This window comes from Humulus lupulus, chromosome 2 (genome assembly GCF_963169125.1).
Source record: "Humulus lupulus chromosome 2, drHumLupu1.1, whole genome shotgun sequence".
Taxonomy (NCBI): domain Eukaryota; kingdom Viridiplantae; phylum Streptophyta; class Magnoliopsida; order Rosales; family Cannabaceae; genus Humulus; species Humulus lupulus.
Window position 1 is genome coordinate 15,120,475 of NC_084794.1, and position 22,655 is coordinate 15,143,129.

General features: G+C 37.6%; 1 protein-coding gene across 1 annotated transcript; it reads right to left on the bottom strand.

The window, feature by feature from the left end:
- Positions 1 to 13,858: 13,858 nt before the first annotated feature.
- On the bottom strand, positions 13,859 to 14,418 carry LOC133813949 (uncharacterized). The gene is made up of 2 exons (XM_062246976.1): positions 14,266 to 14,418; positions 13,859 to 14,101 (listed from the first exon to the last, which is right to left on the bottom strand). Exons 1-2 carry the CDS (start codon positions 14,416 to 14,418, stop codon positions 13,859 to 13,861), a joined length of 396 nt encoding a protein of 131 aa, XP_062102960.1.
- Between the last annotated feature and the right edge of the window lie 8,237 nt (positions 14,419 to 22,655).

Here is a 22,655-nt window from a genome sequence, read left to right on the forward strand (position 1 = left end):
TGCAATCAGATTCGACTTTACAGCGTCCAATAACGAAGCTGAAAATAAAGCTCTACTCGCAGGATTAAGATTAGCCAAGGACATGGATATAAAGTCACTTGAGATCTACAGTGACTCCCAGCTGGTGGTTAATCAAATTATTGCAGAGTACCAAGCCCGAGGTCTCAAGATGGTTGCTTATTTAAACAAATCAAAGGACTTATTAGGACAATTCGAAAAGTATACCCTCCAGCAAGTACCTCGCGATCAGAACTCAAATGTCGATGCCTTGGCCAAGTTAGCAAGTGCGAAGAATGCTGACACCTTGATCCAAGCGACAGACACATGGATGAAACCTTTCATTAGATACCTTGAGCAAGGAGTGTTGCTAGTGGAAAGAAACAAAGCAAGGACCCTCCAGAGACAGTCAGCTAGGTTCATTCTAGTTGACGGAATTTTCTATAGAAGAGGGTACTCGATGCCGGTGTTAAGATGTGTTTCTACAGAAAAGGCCAATGAACTGATGCAAGAAGTCCATGAAGGTTTCTGCAGGGATCATGCTGGGGGGCAGAGTTTGTCAAAAAAGATCCTAATGCAAGGATACTTCTGGCCAACCATGAATGAGGACTCTATGGGTTTTGTTCGAAAATGTGACAGGTGTCAAAGATTCTCCAAAATACCTCGAGCAGCCCCAAATGAGCTCATACAGATGTAAAGCCAGTGGCCATTCATAGTATGGGGGATTGATATGATCGGGTCTTTACCCACGAGAAAAGGAAATGTCAAATATGTAGTGGTTGCTGTTGATTATTTTACGAAGTGGGCTAAGGCTGAGCCACTTGCGGCAATAACGACCAAGAAGGTTTTAGACTTTGTGGTCAAGAACATCATGTGTCGATATGGATTACCAAGAAAAATTGTCTCAGATAATGGCACACAATTCGACAATGATCTTTTCACTGATTTTTGCGAGACATATGGGATTATCAAAAGTTTTTCATCGGTAGCTCATCCGCAAGCAAACGGACAGGTTGAAGCTGTCAACAAGACCCTGAAGGACACCCTGAAGGAAAGGCTTGAAGAAGAAAATAGGGCATGGCCAGAGGAACTACCAGAAGTCCTTTGGTCGTATAGAACATCCCATCAAACAGCAACATGACATACTCCATTTTCCCTGGCTTATGGATATGAAGCCATGTTGCCTGTCGAGTTAGACCCACCATCGCATAGAAGGTTGGCAGACGATCAAAGTACTAATGATCAGTTATTGATGGAGTCTTTGGACTTGGTTGGTGAAAGACGCGAGCAAGCTCAACTTTGAGTGGCAGCTTATCAGCAAAAGGTGGCTCGATATTTTAACTCTAAAGTACGAGAAAGAAAGTTTAACATGGGAGATTTAGTAAGTAGACAAGTTTTTCTCAACACTCGTGATCAAACTGCCATAGTGCTTGGACCTAACTGGGAGGGTCTGTATCAGATTGAGGAAGTCCTTCAGCCAGGCACATATAAACTTACTCGCTTGAATGGAGATGTCATTCCTCGCTATTGGAATGAAGAACACCTGCGCAAGTATTATCAATAAACAGTTCTTTTTAAAGAACTGGCTTGTATTAATTTCACTTTTTACAAGTTTACGAATAAGGGCTGGTCAATTTTATGACTGGTCGCTTACAAGTGTAAGATCAATTCTTGATCACGCGTACAGACATGATTTTGTCCATTTATTACGAGAAATAAAAGGAACTATGTATTATATTTTAATATAATGTTTTGATTGATTAAATAAGTGTTACAATAGATGACTATTTAATCTAGTGGGGGAATGTTATATTATTTTATAATATAATGTAATATTATATTATTTTATAATATAATGTTTTAGATTAAATAAATGTGATATAGAGTGTCACATATTGTAACATATAATAGAGAGTTACATTATTTGGATATATGTGAAATATCCAAACATGTAACATATTTGGTGTTACAAATTCATCACAAATTTGTAACTCCTAAATATCACTCATTATTGTGTAGATTTGTTGTTACACAATATTGAGATGAATTTCTTAAAGCCATATAAGAAATGGCTGATAGAGATGTGATTTTAACTCCCATATTGTGTATGGAAGTTACAAAATCAAGTGGGAATAAATTGGAACGTTTTGGTAAAAACTTAAAAAATTGGTTGCTGAAACTGACCAGGGCCGCGGCGCTTGAAACAAGCGCCGCGGCGCTAGTGGCTGACAATTCATACTAAGTCGGTTTTTATCCAATTTTGAACGTTTCCAACAGCCAAGTAACTCCCAAATCTCTATTTTAATTCCATAAAACACCCAATTTATCATTGGTAACAGCCATGGGGGTTGGTGGAATTTGAAATTCAAAGGGTGTCTCTAAACTCTATAAATAGGAGCCTAATGCTCACTTGTAAGACACACCATTTTTTCATCCACAAAGCACTTGGCTGAAAAATACACCAAAAGGCTTGATAATTCCAGAGAGCTATTTCCTAGAGAGATCCCTTAGTGCTTAGAGAATAGGGGGAAATATGCTTTTGGACAAAGGTCTTGAACCTTGTTCAAGTTGGTGATCCCCACTACTCTACACTTTGGTTGTGTGAGAGTTTTTTTGTGTTTTTCATTCTTGTGTTCTTCTTATTTACTTGTATTGTTATAGTATTGAGTTTGTAATCTTCTTCTTCTACATCTTTTTATTTACTTGTATTTTGAGCAATTAAGTTGTAATACTTATTTAATAAATATTATCTTGTCCATTGTATTGTTGCATAGAGTTGTAATTGGTTTTTCCATATTTCCATTGAGCAATAATATATATTCTCTAACACTATGCACAGCCAGTTATTCTTGCCAATTATTGTATTTATTACAAGTATTTGCTAATTACGTGTGTTGTTCTGCTATATAATCATTTTTATAAATTCGCGAGCAGTAATGTTCGAATAGGTCTTGGTCATGGCAAGTGACCGAGGATCTTAAGCTCCTTAATCACTTGGGGGGCACATAAGGTACTAAGCAAGCAAAGCATATCAACAAGCATATGTAAACACATGAGCAAAATAAGGGAAAGCATACTACGACACTTAGATTATTTTTCAAAAATTTTCGATTTTGTAAGATAAAAACAAAGTGCTATGCTAAGTTCGGTCATGCGAGTAGATGTTATAATAAATAGCAAATATTATAATGTCAAATTGAATTGTTTTACACCGCGAGCAGTTACTGCTCGGATGTAATTTGTAATTAAAAGAAAGCTTCCCTACGCATCAAAAATTGTCTTGACATCATGAATCGTGATTCGTGTGTCCCAGTTACAAATAAAAAAAATATATAAATGAAAAATAAGAAGATAAATCATTGAGCAATAGGAGGATCTAGCTGAGATTGTTGGTCAACGATAGTCCTCGCCTCCTCTTCAACACCCTCGATGCCTATTGCCAAGGAGATTTTAGGAGATTCCCAGGCCTTCTCCCCTTCTAGGCGAGCAGCGCATCTCGTCAGTTTGAGTTGCCTCGCATGTTCAGGAAGATAGTCAAAGTTCACTTCTAGATTGTTCTTCCATAAGAGGTAGAAGTAGTTGAAATTCGCCCCCTTGAACTTCTCCAGGTTCCAAGCATTCGTTTCCTCGAGATGCTTTACTTGCCTCTCCAGCTCAGTGACTTCCTGTCACCTGGCCACCAGCTCATTCCAAAGTTTGGATGCTTCTCTGAAATTGATCTTCAAAGCTTCCATGAACTGATTTTTGCTGGCAGTAACCTTGGCCACCGCTTCTTGGCTTTTTCTTAGCTCTTCGCTCAGATGGGCGACCTGCTCCTTGCATGCTTTGGCATTCTCTTCACCTGCTTTGGCCCTCTCCTCGCACACTTTGATCTCCTCAGCATGCTTAGCATCAATTTCCTCAGAACGACGCCAACCAGTACTCATGGTCAGGACGCCCTGCGATCAGAGATAAAGTAATGTTGTTAGTATAAATAAAAGGGCGAGCTAGACAGCTAAAACGCACCAAGGGTTATAACTTACACTGAGTATTTCGTTCAATGCACGGATGAGAATCTTGTTGGTCTTCATAGAGGGGATGTTGCTGAAAGCTTCCTGGCTACCTCGATGTCGTGAAAATTTCTTTAGCTTATTATTAGCCGAGTTGTAAGCAGCGTTCAAGATAACCTCGGCCTGAGTTTTTTCTGACTGCTCGGGAGGAGGTGGGTCGTGAGGAGCTGGAGGAGTTGGGTTGAGGAGAGTTGGAGGAGGGGTCGTTTCCTTGGAGGGTGGTGGTGCTGGAGGGTCCTCTATTCGAACCCTTTTCTTGGAGGGGTCGCTACTGCTTTCCCCAGGGTGTCGTCTGCTTCCTTTCTTTCTGCTCGGAGGAGCTTCGACATCGATGTTGATGTAGATGTTGAAGGCTTCTTTAGAAGGCATGACTACAAAACAGAAACAAACGATCAGACAAGGAGATTAAAGAAGCAATAAAATTGTAATGACCCAAATTTCCTAATAAGATTTAAGACTTTGATTAGGAGGCCAGGAGAGCCATAATTGATTTATTATGCTATTAAATGATTATATGCATGTTTATGTGAATTATATTTTTATATGATGATAAATGCATGCATATGGGTCCACATTTTATTATAAGGGCATTTTGGTAATTTGGCCTGTTGAAGGCATAATTGTGTATTTTCATGCATGTTGATGAATTATGAATAATACTACATTATATGTGGATTTTTTCGAGCCATTCGACATAAGACGATCTTTAAAGACAAGTTATCGATATGGTCATAACGGGGTTAATTTTGGGGCTCAAGGTGAGTCTCGGGGAATTTGGTGATTAGAACATTACCAGGAATTAAAGGGTAATGATATATGATTTATTAGTATTTGACGATATTGAGAATAACGAGAATTTGAGGGCGTTAATTATGATTAATGAGATTGGCAGGAAAGGACGGTTTTACCCTTGGTGGCCTTAAGAGGATTTTAAATGACCTAAGGGTATTTTAGTCTTTTGACCCTAAAGGACATATATCACCCATTAGAAGCTTAGAAGGCTGTAGAAAACAGAGCGCTTCTTCTTCTTCATTTTTTCATCATTTCTTCTTGAATTTTGAAGCTCTTTTTGAGGAACCAAGCTAGGGAACCAAGCTTTGATGATCTAGGGTTATGTTCTACCAATGAAGAGGGTGTGATTCTCATATCGAGGTGAGTTTTTAGCCATTAAAACTATGGTTCTTGCTCTGTTTTTCTTGTTGAGTTTCAGTTGGGATTTTTGGTTGAAAGTTCAGAATTTAATGGGGTTTTTGGAAAAGTTTGGTTGGGTTATGATGCCTAGGACATGTGGAGTGGATATTTGGGTTCATTTGGGGGGTTTGGAAGGAGTTTGGGATCATGTTTTTTAGGTTGGAAATGGAAAACTTGAAGGAAGAAGAACCAGCGTTGTTCCAGCCTGGTCCTAGCGCTATAGCGCTCAAGGGAGGGCGCTACAGCGTTGTCCAGGGCCAGACTGCCCTGGTTGTAGCGCTGGGGCGCTAGGGGGCAGCGTTGTAGCGCTACCCTATTTTTCTTGATGCATATTTTGGGCATTTTGAGGGTTTGTGGCTCGGGGTTTCAATCCTATGGCTCGGGATAGAATCTACTCACCGTCTGGGTACGATTCTGGGTTCCGGAAGTGAGGTTTAGGTCAAGAACCTTTCATTGCTCATTTTCATTAATTGAGCACTAGTCGTATGGTATTTACTTATGAGTCAAGAATGGTATTAGCCGAAAACATTAGATCTAATCGATATAAGCATTATCATCAGAAGCATGAAATGCTTGACCGACCTTAAGTTTGATGAAAACCAAAAGCGCTTGTCTAGTCTAAAGGCTAGTTATTTAGAGCTAGAGCCAAAAGGCTAAGGTGACGTACGCGTCACATGGCTAGGAGGGTATGCGACCTCCGAGATAGACTTATCAGTCATTTAACCGAGATAGACTTATCAGTCATCTAATCGAGATGGACTTATCAGTCATCTGACCGAGATAGACTTATCAGTCATCTAATTGAGATAAACTTATCAGTCATCTGAACGAGAAAGACTTATCAGTCATCTAATCGAGATGGTATAGTCATCTCACCGAGATGGACTTGTCAGTCATCTGACCGAGACTTATTAGTCATCTATTTAGAGAGTGACTTATTAGTCAACTATTCAGAGAGACTTATTAGTCATCGACTCAGAGCACAGGACTCCACAAATATTTATTTGTACCTACTTGCATGCATGAGTAAGGTTATTACTGCTAGGCATGCCTATTAAGACTTAGTAACATGTCATTACTTGTTCATGAGCATATTGAGTTTTCTTGCTGGGCTTTGGCTCACGAGTGCTATGTGGTGCAGGTAAAGGAAAAAGAAAACTGGACCATCTTTGAGTTGGGGAGCTTAGGTGACGATGTGTATATATGCGGCTGCTCAACCGCCATGACCGATGGTTGACAAAGGAACACGGGTTAAACCCTACTTTGTCGCTTAGGTCGACTGGTTGTAAATACTTTGTTGTAATTAACCTTTAAATTGTATTTTTGGGATCCCAATGTATATGGTAAACGTTTTAGTGAAACGTTATATCTTAACCAAAATTGTTAATCCTAAATCACTAATCATACTTAGTTACACGATTATGACCAAATGACTCGATTAGTGAGTTTAGCACTTTTAAATGCACACCGTAACGGTCCCTAGAGATTAGGGCATTAAAAAAATTATAGAAATAGAAGTTCTAAGTAGTATACCCGAGCAATTACTACTGGTCGCTATATTATCTATGGAGCTACAGTTACACTCACTCTTTGTCTCGAAGAAGTCTAAATTAAAATTTCTGGTTGAAAAAGTAAGATTGCCATCTCTATCGAATAGATGATAAGGGATGGGCAAGGTATCTAAAAGCGAGAGATCTATATCATTCTCATCAAAGGATTTGGATATATCACTGGTGTATTCCGGCATTTTTTGTTTCCCCCTCCCTTGAGGGGTAAGGACAACAGCAGCTCGAGTGTTGCCTGATGATTCTCGATTGGTCACTCCTGTTGGTTGTCGCCTTCAGGATTGTGACACATCTTACTGCTGCTCGAGAATTTTTGGTCTGGTACCCTCTTCGGTGGCACTCCCCCCAGTGGACTCCCTCACTTCCTGGTGAGGTGCCAAAAAGCCTTAGGTTGCTTTCGATAACCAGCTCCTTGATGCTTTCTTCAATGTTCGTCATGCAGTATAGCGCTTCAGCCCTGATCTCCATCTCTGGAGTAGGGTCTGGTTGGTACCATGGGCCTAGATACAACATTAATGCTCTAAGGATAATGAAGGAAAAATCGAAAGGAAAATACACGACCAGAAATTGAGAGATTTACCTCTTCGCGTGAAACTAGGTCAGTGACCAGGTCTGTCATGAGGAAGTACTCCTAGAAGTATTTCCCCACATTGGATTTGTGGGTGACGTCACTCAGAAACACTCGGCCAGTTTCCTTGTGGCAGAAATGGAAGAACCCCATATAATTTTGGTTGGGGTTAGATTTGAGATCAAAGAGATAATTGATCTCGTGGACTGTTGGCACATGCCATTTTTTGTGGTTGTAGAGGATATAGAGTGCTGAGAGCACCCTATATCCATTGGGGTTATTTGGAAAGGGAAGACCTCAAAATAATTGGCCACCCCTCGGAAGTAGTCGTGCAAGGGTAGGATTGCCCATGCCTCGATGTGAAACCTTGACCAGGCGTTGAAGGCACCCCTAGGCAAGTTTGCTCATTGGTCGGGTGTAGGCTTAACTAATGTGACCCCAGGAAGGTCGTACTTCCTGAGATACTTTGTTACTCTCCTAGCCGATATGACACTAGGAGGTGCAATGTACCACTCGGCTTCGTTTTCTGCTCGAGTGCTATCGTGAGGCCTGACTTTGGGTTGAATGTCGGGCATTGCGAAGTTTACAGGTTGAGGGTTAGTTGAAGGGTCCTTGGTGTGAGTGGCAGGCTGGTTAGAAGGAGAGCTGGTTGTTTTCTTGTTTCTATGAGCAGTGTATTTCACGCGACCCATGTTCGGTTGACTGGTTGGAGGGTTGGTCGGTGGGTTTTGCTGTGAAAATGGGACTTCCAAAAATAACAGTGACGATTGTTCTTGGTCCTCGAACAACACCGCGAGGAGATCATCTTCTATTGGACTCTCACATCCCCAAGGATTGTGCATGAAGATTTGAGAAGAATAAAGGGGAATGAGAATCTACGACCAATAGGTAGAAGAAGAAATATTGGGATAATGTTTCTCGTGTATAAAAGTTAAGCTTTTATACGACCAGCAACATCCTAATATAAACAACCTAAACATGCGAGCAGTTTGGGAAAACATATTAAAAAGTGGAAGTGAAAAGTTTTTCCAGAAAGAATTTTTGACTCCAAAAACAGGTAGGAAAAACCCAGATTTTTTCAAAAGCATAAAACTTGTATTTTCACTTCGATTTTGGGCCCTAAACAGTATTCTTACTCCCCCCATCAATTCTAAGCCTCACTTAATGTTTTTACCACTTAAACTCCTATCCTATAATACTTTTCTAAAAAACATTCAAAAACTCATACCAGAAAATTCGTGAAATTTATTTTGCAGGGTATAACAAAGACAAGGAGTTCGAGAACTTATTGGATTGTAGATTGTGTAGAAATCACAGATGTTGATGCTCAAGGTTTGTCAGACACGCCTTGGATCGCCAAATTTTTCTGGGCTTCTCTTGAGAATTTTTCTTTTGAGTTCTTGAGAGAGGAAGGTTTGGTAAAAGGTAAAAAAATGAGAAAAGCGATTTATTTATACTAATCGTGGCACAGTAAAAGAGATAATGATGGGAGTAAGTTTTCGATGCCTGGGAAGTGTGTTGGCCGTCAAAACGTTTTTGGGAAACTACAACAGTCATGATTATTTACTTTTTCGAAAAGGTGCTGACAGACGTGCCAGGTCAAACAGAGAGTTGGTCAATTAAGTTTCTTGTATGTTGGTCGCAGTAAAATAAACTTAGGGGGCAAATGTTTACACAAAAAAGATTTACCTGATGACGTGGCAAAATTAACATACACAAGGAATGCACGTGACCGTTTAGGCGAGCACAAACTGTTTGACCATTGACCAAAAGAGAATTCACTCAGCAGACAACATATTTTGTGGGTGACCAGTCTAGTTGCAGCACCTTAGATATTCACTATGGATATGTAATGTCGCATTTATGTAAAAATTGTGATTTCTATTCTTATTGAGATACGCTTGAATTAATTGTAATAAAGGCCCATCAACCCAAGTAGAACTCCTTGAGCCTATAAATAAGACTCAACGGGCTCAAGAGAAGGGACTTCTTTTTTCTTTCATTGGGGGGGGGGGGGGGGGGGAGAATTTTGAGAGAGAATTATAGTGTTTTTATCCGCCAAATTTGCTTTCATCTCTAAGCTCGTGAACCCTAGTTCATTGATCACAATTTTTGGGATTCTACATCAATAAGAACACTAAGTGGACGTAGGTTATTACCATCTTTGGGGCCGAACCACTATAAAACTTTGGTGTCATTTATCTTTTTATTCTTGAATTCATCTTGCTTTTGTTGTTTTACTTGAATCCGTGTCGTTGACCAAATCAAGGGTCAACAGACTCATATGGTCAGAAATACTTCATCTCATTTATAGATGATTACTTATGTTATATGTTTCTCAGCTTACTTCATAACAAAAGTAAAGCATTGGATGTCTTTAAGACATTTAATGCTGAAGTTATAAAATAATGCAATAGACAAATTAAGATAGTGAGTTCAGATAGAGGTGGAGAATATTATGGTAGATACAATGAAGATGGATAAGCATCTGGTCCATTTGTGAGGTTTTTTGAAGAAAATGGGATTTTTACCCAATACACCATGCCAGTACACCTGAGCAAAATGGTGTCCAATTGTTACCCAAACACTATTGGACATTGTGCGTAGTATGCTTTGCAACAACTTCAAACTTTCTAAATCCTTGTGGAATGAAGCTCTAAAAATGGTTGTGTACATATTAAACCGTGTTTCAACCAAGGCAGTCTTAAAAATGCTTTTGAATTATGAAAGGCTGGAAACCGAGTTTGCAACACGTACACATTTGGGGATGCATGTCTGAAGTTAGGGTATATAATCCACAAGTAATAAACTGGACCCTAAGACCATTATTAGGTATTTCATTGGATATACTGAAAGGTCCAAAGGTTACATATTCTATTGTCCATCTGATAGCACTAGGATTGTGGAATCAAGAAATGCAAAATTTCTTTAAAATGACTTGATTAGTGGGAGTGATCAATCAAATGACTCAAATTCTGAGAAAGATCATTCAGAACCTTATACCTTAGGATTAAAATTAATTGTGGTTTACAGCAACTTTTAAGTTCAAACGGATGTTGAACACCCATATCAAGTCATTGAAATCTCACAAGTCAATGATGAAGTTCCAATGGATCAAGTTGTTCGCGAATTACCTACAGTTAATGAACAACAACCAGCTGAACCACTTGCTCCCCAAGAGCTTCCTGGTGTAGCTTTAAGAAGATCCATTAGAATGACAAAACTGACAATTCATAGAGACTACATTGTGTATTTGCAAGAATCTGACTACAACATTGGAGCCGGAAAAAATTTAGAAACATTTTCACAAACCATGGATAGTCAAGAATTGAAACTGTAATACAATGCCATGAATAAAGAAATGAATTCTATGAAGAACAACAAAGACTGGGATCTTGTGGAGTTGCCTAATGGGGCGAGGGTCATTGGGTGTAAATTGGTCTTCAAACAAAGAAAGATTCATTAGGAAATATTGAGAGACATAAAGTGAGACTTATTGCTAATGGATTTACTCAAAAGAAGGAATTGATCACACGGAGACCATTTCTTTTGTTTCTAAGAATGATTCCCTTAGAGTAATCATGGAATTAATTGCTCATTTCGATTTAGAGAAACGACAAAAGGATGTGAGAACTATTTTTCTGAATGGTGACCTAGAGGAGGAGGTACACATAAAACAACCAGAAGGATTCTTCTCTAGTGATGGTTAGCACTTGGTATGCCAGCTTAAAAAGTGTATCTATGGATTACAACAAGTGTCCCGCCAATGGTATTTAAAATTCCATGATGCCATCTCTTTCTTTGGATTTGAAGAGAATGTAATGGATCAATGTATATACCAAAAGGTGTAACACCCTCACTTATTTTAAATAAAACCATATCTGAGGTGTGATGTTTCAAAACTATATCATAATTAGTTTCGGCGAAAGTGTGGATTTTAAAAAAAAAACTTATTTCACATTATTTACATTAAACATAAAGTGTGTCTCAAACATATTATACATAAGTATTAAATAACCTAATTTGTTTTCAAAACATAACTTCACACTTTATTACAAACATACACACTGATAAATTGAAATAACCCACAAAAGGTCGATATATTCATATGTACAGATCAGGGTTAGGACCATGCTTCAGTTCTCCTTTGTCATTCACTCATTTCTTTCTCTACCTGCAACACAAGACAACTGTGAGCCTAAAGCTCAATAAGCAAAGTAATGCATGCAATGCAAATGATTACTCAATGTCAATGGGCATACACAACTTCTTTTTAAATTTTGGGCCCCTTAATATTGCGTACACTGTTTGATTAGGCTAATGCCTGCAGGGCTTGTTACATATATACTATAAAATCCCATGGGTTCTCCTCCGTCTAGCCATCACCACAGTAGAGTGCATTAAAAACCTTATTCCATCGTTACCCCGTCGGGCTGAAGAGTTAAGGCGGCCACACACTGTGGTGTCAATACATATAACAATAACTCAAATGGAGGAGAAATAAAAACGGGAACATGGCAAACAATATAATTGGTTCACTAAAACCTAGCCCAAATTATTGGGCTGCCACTATGAGCCTAACTATAGGCCTTTGTTTACACTTACACTTTCATTTGCCTTTTCAAAATAGTGGCACTGAACTTAAACTTCTTATTACAACTTACTTTTATGTTGCATAAAACTTGCTAAGGCATCACATAATTAATCATCATAATATCATGCATGGACTTATATCATACAATAATTCACCATATCACCATTATGCCATGCATACAAATTTATGATGAAATGTCAATGTATGTTAATACCACTTACTCACAAAATATTCATATAATGCATACTTTCACATAACATGTAATTCTTGTGTTGCAATTGAGTACTTTACTTACCTTCTGTCCAAAATATATTTCACCGTGTAACAAGTGGTGTCTTATGTGTTGATGTGTTTATCCTGACAATGGCATGAATTTCACATCATAATGATGGCAGTAAGACATTGAACTATCATTTAATATATCCATAAAACAGTATATCAAATTTCATATCCAAATCATGCCTAAAATGCCTTAAACCACTTAGATCGAGCGTTAGATTTATCTTAGACACTTGGAGAAATTTTGACAGAGTTTCCCCTTAATTTTAGGTATCTCCAAATATTAAAATCAATCAGTAATCAACATCAAATAACCTGCTATAACCATATATCCCAAACACCAACATAATTCATCACAAAATTATCATATACCGATTTTGATAAAATTCTAATTTCTAAGATCATTACCCAAATTAAATGAGTCTCCATGTCTATTAAAACATTTATAAACATATCTACCATATTATAAACTCAATCAAATAACCAAAAATTAGTTTGTACTCCAAGAACCACAAAAACCTCATAAAACACAAAATTTCACTTATCGAGCAACTTTTCGGCGAAAACAATCTCTTCTAGCTTTTCTACACCTCAAACCACTTGGAAACCACCAAGAAATATATTAAAAATAAATAAAACACCATAGATAAGCTCTCAGTAAAATTAAAAAATGTGGTCTAACTTCCAAGTACAAGAACTTACCATAAAAAGGCCAAAACTAAGCTTAATCCACTTCTTTGGCTTTGATTTAACTTGGATCTCCTTAGAATCTCTTCAAGCCAGCCAATAAATGTTTTTGGTTTTCTTTTCTCTCTATTTTTCAGAGTCTTGGTTGTGAAAAGTGATAAGGTTGATGACAATCCTTTATTTTCAATGATTTGGCCTTATTGTATCAAAATTTGACACATTTCACCTTATCATTTCACTTTTTTACTTATGAAAACCTTATCACTTCAATAATTTCGACTTAATCATATGCTAGGTATATTCTCCTTATGTGTGAAATACTCACACCAAACCTTAGGTCCATATGAGTGCATACCCAATAGTTATGTTTACTCGATTGAGCGTAACACAGTTATGCTGAGCTCGTTTTGACTTTGCATCAACACCATTGATTATGTATACCTCCCATCAAAACTTGATCTAATGGTTCTAAAAAAAATTTTTACTTCATCAATGAGACCTTAATCATACCTCAATTATATGTCGTAAATCTACTAATACTCAATTTTACACTAAAATGCCAGTAATCGAAATTGTACTATTTTTCACCGCTTAACATCTTTTGCCTTCTATATCTCACTTTTCTCACTTGATTTCATTCCCTGTCCATATTTTTCATCCTTTATTATATCTTGAGCACATTAAACACCCATAAAAGACAACTCAAATGCCACAAGGTTAATAATATTGAACATACACATAGACATCATATACACAACTTTTATACTTATACATGAAAACACTTATAAGAATATGCATATGCTCAAATTATACATATTGTATGATATGTAATGCAATGCAATCATGTGATTATTGGCTATATTATATCAAAATAATGTGGGTGCTACAATCCTCCACACCTTATAAAAATTTCGTCCTCGAAATTCTCTTACCCAAATAACTCTGGGTATTTGGATCTCATTTCATCTTCCCGTTCCCATGTCATTTCCTCAATATTTGAACTTCTCCACAAGACCTTAACCAGTGAAATATTCTTATTTCTCAACTCTTTCTCTTTTCTATCAAGAATTTTCACTGGTTTTTCTTCATATGTTAGGTCTTGTTCAACTTCTATTGACTCGTAGTTTAGCACATGTGAAGGATCTGGAACGTATTTTCTCAATAATAATACCTGAAAAACATTGTGGACATTCGACAATGATGGTGGTAATTCCAGTCTATAGACTACCTTTCCCACCTTTTCTAATACTTCAAAAGGTCTAATAAATCTCGGGCTTAACTTCCCTTTCTTTCCAAACCTCATTGCTCCTTCATAGGGGAAATTTTCTGAAATACCTTGTCCATAATATTGAAATCCACATCTCTTCGCTTTCGATCAGCATAACTATTTTTTCTACTCTGAGCAGTTAACATTCTTTTTCTTATTTTCTCTACTACTTTAGTTGTCCTTCTGACAAGATCTGGACCAAGATACTTTCTTTCTCCCATTTCATCTCAATGAATTGGTGACCTGCATTTTCTACTATATAACATTTCATATGGTGCTACACCAATTGTTGCATGAAAGCTATTGTTATAAGAAAACTCTATCAGACAAATACTTCTCCCATGATCCTTGAAAATCTAAGACACAAGCTCGAAGCATATCTTCAAGAGTTTGAATGGACCTTTTAGATTGTCCATCAAATTGGGGATGATATGTCGTATTAAACTTCAATCTTGTGCCCAATGCTCTTTGCAAACTTTCCCAAAACAATGAAGTAAATCGAGCATCCCGATATGAAATTATAAATACGGGCACTCCATGTAATCTAACAATCTCCTAAATATATAATTCAGCCCACTGATCCATAGTATAAGTCATGCGTACTGGAAGAAATTGTGCCCATTTGGTATATCGGTATACTATAACCCAAATGGCATCATATTGTTTAGAAGTATTTGGAAATCAAACTAAAAAATCCATAGTAATCTCTTCCCATTTCCACTCTGGTATCTATATTTGTTGTAGTAAACCAGCAAGTTTTTGATGTTCAACTTTCGCTTGTTGACAGGTTAAACACTTGGCTACAAACTCGACCACATCCTTTCTCATGTTGGGCCATCAGTAGTGTCTTTTCAAGTCATTATACATCTTTTTCATCCCTGGACGTACTGAATACAAAGTATTGTGAGCTTCTGTAAGGATTTCTCTCTTTAGCTCTTCATCATTAGGGACACAAATTCTTTCCTTGAACTTTAGCATCCCATTACATGACACACTAAAACCATTGACCTTCCCACTTTCCAATTCACCTTTTTGTTCCACTAAGTAAGGATCCTCACATTGACCTTGTTTGATTCTTTCTAACAAGGTAGACTGAATAGTCATTACTGATAATCTTCCTGCGACTACCTCAATCTCTACTCCACACATGTCCTCCTGAAGTGGTCTTGTCAATTTCCTCATAAATGACACATTACCATGAGACTTTCTACTGAGTGCATCTGCAACTACATTAGCTTTTCCTAGATGATAAAGTATTTGACAATCACAATCTTTCACTAGCACCAACCATCTCCTTTGTCTCATATTTAATTCTTTCTGAGTAAAGAAATACTTGAGACTTTTATGATGGTATATATTTTGCACTTCTCATCATAAAGATAATGTCTCCAAATCTTTAGTGCAAAAACAACTCCTGCCAACTTCAGATCATGTGTAGGATACTTCTGTTCATAGTCCTTCAATTGTCTAGAAGGATAAGCTATGACTTTGCTATTCTGCATCAACACACACCCTAATCCTTGCTTTGAAGCATCACTATAAATCACAAGTCCTCCTGATCCAGATGGAATAGTAAGTATTGGAGCAGACACCTATCTTTGCTTCAACTCTTGAAAACTTTTCTCACAAGTTTTAGTCTATTCAAACTTATGATTCTTCCTCGTCAGTTGTGTCAATAGTATTGCTATCTTGGAAAATCCTTCAACAAATCTTCGGTAGTAGAATTCTAATCCTAGAAAACTACTTACTTCTGAAACATTTGTTGGTTTATTTCAGTTACTAACAGCTTCAATCTTTGATGGATCCACTAAAATACCATCTTTTGAGACTATGGCCCAAAAATACCACATTCTCTAGCCAAAATTCACATTTCTTAAATTTTGCATAGAGTTGCTTTTCTTTTAATTTCTCTAGCGTCAACCTCAAATGTTCCTCATGTTCTTCTTTGGATCGAGAATACACCAAAAATTCTTCAATAAAACACTATTACAAACTTATCAAGGTAGTCCTTAAACACCCTGTTCATTAAGTCCATGAATGCATCTAGAGCATTAGTTAATCCAAATGGCATCACAAGGAACTCATAATGGCCATATCGAGTTCGAAATGAGGTTTTTTGGTACATCCTCTTCTCTAATCTTTAATTGGTAATACCCAGATCTCAAATAAATCTTTCAAAACACTCCTCCTCCTTGTAATCGATCAAAAAGATCATCAATTCTAGGAAGTGGATACTTATTCTTGACTGTCAACTTGTTCAATTCTCTATAATCAATACACATTCGCATTGACCCATCATTTTTCTTCAAAAATAGCATCGGAGCTCCCCATGGTGAAAAACTAGGCCTGATAAACTTTTTATCCAGGAGTTCTTGCAATTGTATCTTTAATTCTGTTGACGTCGTTTTTCGTCAACTTAGAAAAGAAGAGTAAATAAACGAAAAATATCAGAGGAAACAATATGAATAGACACTATTTTTTACGTGGTTTAACAATTAAAATCTACCTAGTCCACGAGTCTATGTTATTAACTCTTTGGAATTCTCTTAAATCTTTATAGAAGCAATTATACAGAGTTTTCCCAATCTCAGTTTCTTCGTCCCACTCTATTTATAGAGTGGTTTTCTAAATATATTCCCACATAATTCGGCTTGGTATGATACAAATAAATTAAAATAAATGTCATTAAATGCATTAGTTACTATGTATGCAGTAATATCCCATGATATTTGGGATTTAATAACAGATCACATCAGATCCCTTAAACATAGGGATTTTACAACAATAAACATGTACACATACAACTTACAAGCTTAGGCATTTGACTCACACACTTTTGAGACTGTTCACCCATTGCGAGCTCATCACCTTGGTTCGCCTCTGTTGTCGACAAGTAATGTTGACGAGACCACCCTCTTCGAGCTCACAGTACTCGAGCTCGAATCGTCTTGTCGAAAATGAATCAAAAGATTTATGCAAGTGTTGAACCGTTGCCATTGTGAGTTTCAAGCCTAACTTATAACCTCGGAACATCTACGAGACCACATTTACATGACGACTATGCTTGTTTCGAGCTAACATCTTACGACCCTAAGTTTCGAGATCAAAATTTCCATTTTCAAAATCAGGGTGAACATTTTGCCCCGTCAAAAGTATCAGTTCAAATCCTATCAGAAGGAAACTTTTGAACTGCCACCTTCCAATATCAAGTCACCTACCACACACCAGTGTGGACACGCGTCAGCCAAGGATTGCGCAGTCAGCGTACTTGAGTACCATTTATATCTTCCCACGTCCCTTCGCATTTCAGCTTTTTTTCGCCATCATCATGTTTGTACCTGACCGTTCGATCATAGATCGAATTCAACCAAAGGCCCTGATAGTCTCGACCCTTGACCTCCTTTTGGGACGTATATATAACCTACCTCACTCTCTCTTCTTCACTTTCATTCTTACATTTTAAGCTTCAGAGAGAAAAGAAGAAAAAACCAGAGCCAAAAATTCTTCTTTTTTCTTGCATGTTCTCAAAATCGAAGAATTCCAACACTTTTGGCATTTTCGACTCCGTGAGAGCTTCTTTGCAACGGCTACTACAATCAACAATCTCCCTTTATCCGCAAGCTTCAGTGTGTAATTTTCTTATTCTTGACTCTTGTATTTTACATGTCTTCGTGCATTTTTATGTTTTTTATTCCCGTATGAATGTATGCTGTAGATGGTAGTCTTTAGCAATATTGCTAAGCACAAACTTTCGATTCAAAGTCTTTGACAACATAATTCTGAAACCCAGATTTAGTGTAAAAAAAATGCAAACATAGGGTTTGTTTTAGATTATGGGTAGTGTATCGTGTAAGCCAAGAAATGGGGTTCTGAATTAGGGTTTTTAATTTCACCAATCCCAAAATTATCACCTTTTTGGGTAACTGTCAACTTTACCCTGAAAAATTTGGGATTCTTAAAATGAATCCACACTTTCTCACCCTCGCGTCAAGTACATGCACGAAGCCCGAACTTTACAATAGTTTGGGGTTCCTCCTTGAATTCGATCTGTCCTTTCGAGACCTCAATCTCAATTGAGCTTACTCTGTGATCTCGGGTTTTCAAGCTCGAATCATCAAAATTGTATTATGATTTATTTTATGCATGTCCCTCACCCTTTTCTTTCTTGCTAGATGTCGCAGAACTCTGAGAATTGGTGGGGGTCAGTGCTCGCAATTCCTTACTCTCCATCAACTCCCAGTCCAGAGTCTCCCTTCACTTAGAACTAGCGATTGATATGCGAGCACAACGTGAGGTGCGAACAAGAGGACATCCGAGACCATTTCCGACGTCAGATTGACGAGGTTGAGGAAGGAAAACGGAAGAAACTCCAAGTCGTGATCTACCCAGATCCAGACCCCGAGAGCAGGCCTATCCCGTTCGATCCCAAACTTAAAGTCACCGTTGCTTATGAGCTTGGTGCATTTTCCTTTTCACTGATGGAGGACCCTTCAAATCACCCTTCTAATTCTCAAGCGGCATCTATCCTGACCCTGTAAGATGGTTTTTTCGAGGTGGAGCATTACTAGAGCTCGGTCACCTCAATATACCAAATCTCTGTGATTCTCGCCTGCCACGGCCTGAAGCTCTCGAACATCCTGAGGTGTCGACCTGTGACCTCAAACGAGCGCAGCTGTTACACCCCGGGTGATGGCAGACCCGACAACATGATCAAACTCGCGGCCTAGAGTCGCAAGCATATGAAGGCAGTGGCCCTACTTCCCCTTAAATCTGTTTTTAAGGATTTTCTGGATTTTGTTGGGCTCGCCCCATTCCAACTCTAGACCAACTCTTATAGGGTTCTCTCTGCCCTCAGATCGTTATATCACGAGCTGGAGCGGGAAAGACCCACACCAAAAGAGATTCTTTATCTTTTTTGTTTGAAAAGCAACCCCTCCCGAGCTCGGGGTGGAGATGGCTTCTACTACTTGTCAACGGGCCCCGAGGTGACTTATTAGTCCCATATCCTAGGGCGATGGGCCCCAGTCTCACTTATTAGCCAGTTAATTAGGACAATTGGCCCCATATGACGCTATAGTCATTTATATGAATGGTATGCATGCATGAGTAGTGTTATTACTGCTACACATGTTTATTATGATTTGGTATCGCGTTATGAAGTGTTTATGAGCATGTTTAAGTTTTCTCGTTGAGCCTTGGCTCACGGGTTCTATGTGGTGCAGGTAAGGGGAAAGGGAAGTTGGACCAGCCATGAGTTGGAGAGATTCGATTACAACGTGTACATATGCGGCAACTCGAGCACCACAGCCAGGATTTCTCAGAGGAGCTAGGGTTAAACCCTATTTTTCCGCTTAGGTCAGTTGGTTGTAACTTTTGAGTTGTAATTACCCTTTTGGAACTGTAAACAACTTTGTAAACGTTTATTATGGGATCCCATATACAACTTAATGTTTTAACGAAATAATTATTCCTTTTGATCGAAATTTTTAACACTAAACCATTAATCACATTTAGTTGCAGGTTTATGGTCAGATGACTTGATTAGCGAACCTAGCACTATTTGAAATATACAATGTAACGGTCTTGGCTATCCAAGACGTTACAATACTCCACCGCCGCCATAAATAGGTATTTAAGAAAAATCTATAGGTAAAAAGGAAAATTAGATATTTGTTAAAGAAATATTGTTTCTTTTATATATGTACTCGTATTTATTTTATTAAATATTAAATACCACAAAATTCTATGGTTATAAATGTATATTTATATATATATATAAAATTAATAACACAAAATTATTTGTAATCACTAAGTAAAACTGAGAAATTTTTTTACCTAGGATTACAAAAGTGATCTAATTCAGTTTGCAACATGCATTCTATATTAGTTGTGCCTGTTTATAATACCGTATGAAAAGGACAATAACACAAAGTATATGGATTTTTTAGATACCCTGTTAGACATATAAATTTATAATATCTTCATAGATTTTTTTTTTTTGAACAAATAATATCTTCATAGTTATATATGAATGGTATAACCCATTAATAGACTCTTATTTATTGTGTAACTTTTTTATTTTTCAGGTTATGTATATATAACCACATATTTATTATCAACTTTTTTTTTCTTTTTGAAAGGCCAATTTTGATTTATCATTCCAAATACTTTGGAATGAATGTATATAAATAGAATGACTGCGTTCTATAAGAAAGATAAATTCCTTATATGGTTAATTTCAGCATGTTGATTTAGAGCACTCAATTATTTTTAAGAATAGAAAATAAATCTATGACTTGTTTATAAATTATTTGTCCAATAAATTATCAATATATATATAAATAACTTTGTTAACTTGTGAAATTGGCCAATAGTCGTATGTATAGTATACGTCACATTTTGAAAGAAATAAATTTAATAAACGACAGAGGACGATTATCTTAAATAAATACACATGAATTTTATAGTGGTTCAGCCCTGTTCTGATGAATAGTAATGACCTAATCCACTTAGCTTTTAGTATTGAATTACTCGACAATTACACTGTTGAACCAAAATATTCACTCATTCTCACTTGCCCAGAATTTATCCTAAAATGTTCTTTAGATCTCCCAAAATCCAGAAAAAGCGATCCAACAAAGAGTCACAAAGTACCTGTAAATGAAGCCCTGGGTCCTTTATTTATAGTACCCAGGGGATGTTACATGACCAGTAGTACTGGGATCGTGGTTTGGTACATGATTATCATGTAATGGAGAGACGTGTCCACCTTCCCATGATTATGAGATCGTGGGTCTTCTCGTTGTTTTTCTATATCGTGATAGATAATGCACGGTTGAAACTTCTGGGAAAATGTTAAGTCTCTATTGGTATATGAGACTTAGGTGCTAGGCCCGACGACCAAAGCTTGGGTGCTGAACCTATGACCTTCTGGGTGCTGGACCTGTTGATCCTCTGGGTGCTAGGCCTGTTGATCTTCAGGGTGCTAGGCCTATTGATTTTCAGGGTGCTAGGCCTATTGATCTCAGTTTGAACGAGAGTGATTATTTCTCAGTGAAGTGTACTTGGGGGTTTAGGCCGACCACCCTATGAAAAATAGGGTGGGTTGAACACCGAGGTGGCTGTTGGGCCTTCTTAGGCCAACCACCCTAGGGATTGAGGCCAGGCCGACCACCCCTAGGGGGTCCTTGGGCATACTGGGGCTGACCACCCTAGGGGTTGGGGTCAGGCCAACCACCCCTAGGGGTCTTTGTGCATGTTGGGGCCGACCACCCCCGGGGTAGGGGGTCAGGCCGACTACTCCTAGGCCCTTGGGCCTGCTTAGGCTAACCACCCGTATGGGTAGCGGTCAGGCCGACCACCCCAAGGGGTTTTAGGCTTGGTCGACTTCCCTAGGTCCTGGACCTATCTTTTTTGCATGTCGGTCTTTTCTCAATACTTTGTCTTTTTTCCCTGATTTGTGATGTCACGTGTCACATTCTCATTCGGCACGTCATCCTCGTATTTTTTAGGGATAACATTTTTCTCCCCAAGTTTATTGTAATGTACTCAACATTACGGTAAACTTGATCCAGGCCTGAGAAACATACCGTAGCACTACTTAGATAGTCAAGTCCATCGGGACATTACATAATACTTTTTTTACTATCGATACTTTGCTCGGTACGAATTTTTTCAGGGAAAATTAGTAATTCATAAAAATAATTAGGTTTTTCAAGGAAAATTAATTTCCTAAAAATCTAATATATTTTTTAAGGAAATTTGGAATCCTAAAAATATAACATATTTTTCAAGGAGATTTTAAAGTCCTAAAAATATAATATATTTTTCAAGGATATTAATTTCTAAAAATAAAAAATATTTTTCAAGGAATTTTAATTCCTAAAAATATAAGATAGTTTTTTTCAAGGAATTTGATTTCCTAAAAATATAAATATTTTTCAAGGAATTTTAAATTCCTAAAAATATAGATATTTTTCAAAGAGTTTAAATTTTAACCATATCAGATATTTTTCAAGGAAATTTGAATTCCTAAAAATATCTTGTCTGCCTGAGAGGTTATATGTAGGTCTTCTCTTCTCATTCCTGCTCCATGCACCACTTTCAAATAGGATCCAAGTCTGATTTCTCCAGTTCCTCATCAAACTCAGATCTTTGGTAAGTATTTTTTTCTAATCTCACATCATGTAATTTAAATGTGCTTAGATTCATAAGAAACACTTTGCATTTTTGAGGAATTTTTGTCTGAATCTTCTTGTTGTATCTTGATCCAAAATAATTGAGTTACTCGAATCAAGATTTCTTTGTAAAATTCCTTAGCCTGGGCGATTTCCAAGGTTATAAACCCCAGACTGGACGATTTCAAGGGATGCAGGACCCTAGGCCGACCACTTCATAATCCTAGCAATTTTTGGGACTCCAACCTAGTGCCTGCGATTTCCAGGGATAGGCCCAAGTT

What these genes read in the sequence shown, in the direction of transcription:
- LOC133813949 (XM_062246976.1), bottom strand. Translation starts at nt 14,418, where the DNA reads ATGGGAGAAAGAAAGTATCTTGGTCCAGATCTTGTCAGAAGGACAACT. An exon ending in ATTTCAATATTATGGACAAG is followed by an intron (nt 14,102 to 14,265) that starts GTATTTCAGAAA and finishes AATGTTTTTCAG; the next exon opens with GTATTATTATTGAGAAAATA.